The sequence below is a fragment of the Lolium rigidum genome, chromosome 3, assembly GCF_022539505.1.
Source record: "Lolium rigidum isolate FL_2022 chromosome 3, APGP_CSIRO_Lrig_0.1, whole genome shotgun sequence".
Classification (NCBI taxonomy): domain Eukaryota; kingdom Viridiplantae; phylum Streptophyta; class Magnoliopsida; order Poales; family Poaceae; genus Lolium; species Lolium rigidum.
The window spans coordinates 291,710,864-291,712,966 of NC_061510.1; the positions used below are offsets into that span (position 1 = coordinate 291,710,864).

The following is a 2,103-nucleotide window of genomic DNA, read 5'->3' on the forward strand; positions in this document are numbered from 1 at the left end:
TCTCATAAAGATTATCTCAAATTTGGAAAAAATCGGATGTATCTAGACACTAAATAGCATCTAAATACATCTAAATTTTAACAAACCTTATACGGAGGGAGTATCATTTGATGCAAAAGTAACACCTCTAATATGATGATTGAATGCATTATGTCAAGATGCGAAATCTGAATCCCAGAGTTGATAGATGATATTTATCATATGAAAACAAAGGCCAATCAGCACTTTCGCATTATCTTTGTATTCAGCAGCTCCAGCGCACACAAAATTTCATAGCTTTAATGAGAAAGAAAAGAGGAGAATATAAATAAACAGACCTTGCGTCGCAGTGGGTCTCTTTAAAGCAATATATGCGCACACAGAAAAAAAATTGAAACATCTGAAGAAACATCTTGAATTTCCTGTCTGACTCCGCTTACATATTCGTCTTATATGACAGCCTCTTTATTAGAAGAAAAGGTAAAACAAATAAGCCGTAGCGCCAAACCACTTAGCGAAAATATTGTGCAGAAATCGCCTAATGACTAGCGTCTAAAATTTATTTGATGTACTGTACTACGTCTAGCATTACCAACCCTAAATAAAGGGATCTATATATATAGACCTGAACGCAGTGCCAAATCTTCAGACTTGAAAAACTCGATCAAGGCGCTCAATGACGACGCAAGTCCAACGCGGCGAGCTCGATCAAGAGACTCTTCTTGCATGCATGAGTCCCAAAGTGAACTTCTCAGCCTCGTAACCTTCGTGTCCGATCGAACGTCGAAGGAACTAGTGTTACATGCCTTGAAGCCGACCTTTGTATCTCTCCACGTTTCCTCCGAACTCTCCCTGCTCCAATCTCTTGAACACCAGCAGCGCGCGCAGGCCGGTGGCAGCGGCCAGCCTCGGGCTCGCCCACGGCGGATGGAAGCCAAGGTGGGCGGCGATGCGCTCTAACCCCACCGGCAACGCCGGGCAGTCGGCTGCCATCCTCGCGACATCGTAGACCTGCTCGCCGAGGAACTGCCGCACGGCGCCGATGAACTTGTCCTCGTCGGGCGGTAGCGGTTCACCGCCGGTGAGGATCTTGAGCAGGTACGCGATGTGGTACGCACCGGTGTATGTAATCCACGTCAGTCCGCTCTCGGGGCCGATCAGGCCGGAGCTCAGCAGCATGGCGCCGATGCTACGGGCGTCCACGCCGTGTTGTGCGAGCGTGTCGACGTTGAGGCCGCGGCCGGCGAGGTAGGCGATGGAGTTCACGTCGTGCGGGTCGGCGTGGCGGCGGAAATCGCGGAGGTTGAACTCCCAGGCGCGGCTCATGCCGTGGCGGTCGCGGATAGCGATCCCGACCTGGATCGGCTTAAGGGCGTCGACGTTAGCCTTGAGGAGGCCGTAGCGCTGCTCGTCGGTGAGCGCGTTGTGATCCTTGCCGGGGAGGTGAACGAGGCCCGGGTACTGCACGTTGACAGCGACATAGCGGGCGCCGGCGGCGAAGCTGCGGAGGCTGGCAGACTCTAGGTCGAAGTTCGAGGCCCACACGGGTCGCACCGGGACGTCGGCATGCGGCGGCGGCATGTAGACGGCGTGGTTGAAAGGCGGCGGCGGTGGACACACCGGAAACATGATGATTCTATGTCGACTATGCGTTGCTGTTTTGTTTTTCTTTTTGCGAAGATTGTTGTATGGTGTCCCAAGCCGTGCTAAACTGTATATATATAGTACAGAACAACTGTAGCAGGAGTCGAACACAGCATCCGAATCAGCCGATAACTCGGTGAACGAATCGATTTCTATAGGAGTACTTGTAGGTATGCGTTAGAACTTAACCACGTTATTGGGGTTGTGTTGGGTTCGGACTAGAACTCTAGGAGACAACAACCGATTCCTTCTGTGCCAGAAGAAAAAGAGAGATGCGAGGCTCGTGGGAATTCTGTGCACAGCCGTAAGATCTAACGAACGACAGAGATACGGCTGTAAAGGAAGGGCAAAGACATCAGCTGGCTGTTGCTACACCGGGTTATGAACTTATGATAGGAAATTATCTATCAATGGTAGATTTTTTTCGAATGTATCATTTTTTTACGTGTGTAACATTTTCTAAAATGGTACGTCATTCTG

The 2,103-nt window shown here is 50.1% G+C and overlaps 1 protein-coding gene across 1 annotated transcript; it reads right to left on the reverse strand.

Annotated features, from left to right (window-relative positions):
* Positions 1 to 777: 777 nt before the first annotated feature.
* Positions 778 to 1,560, reverse strand: LOC124703057 (probable CCR4-associated factor 1 homolog 11). The gene has a single exon (XM_047235264.1). It carries the CDS (start codon positions 1,558 to 1,560, stop codon positions 778 to 780), a length of 783 nt encoding a protein of 260 aa, XP_047091220.1.
* Between the last annotated feature and the right edge of the window lie 543 nt (positions 1,561 to 2,103).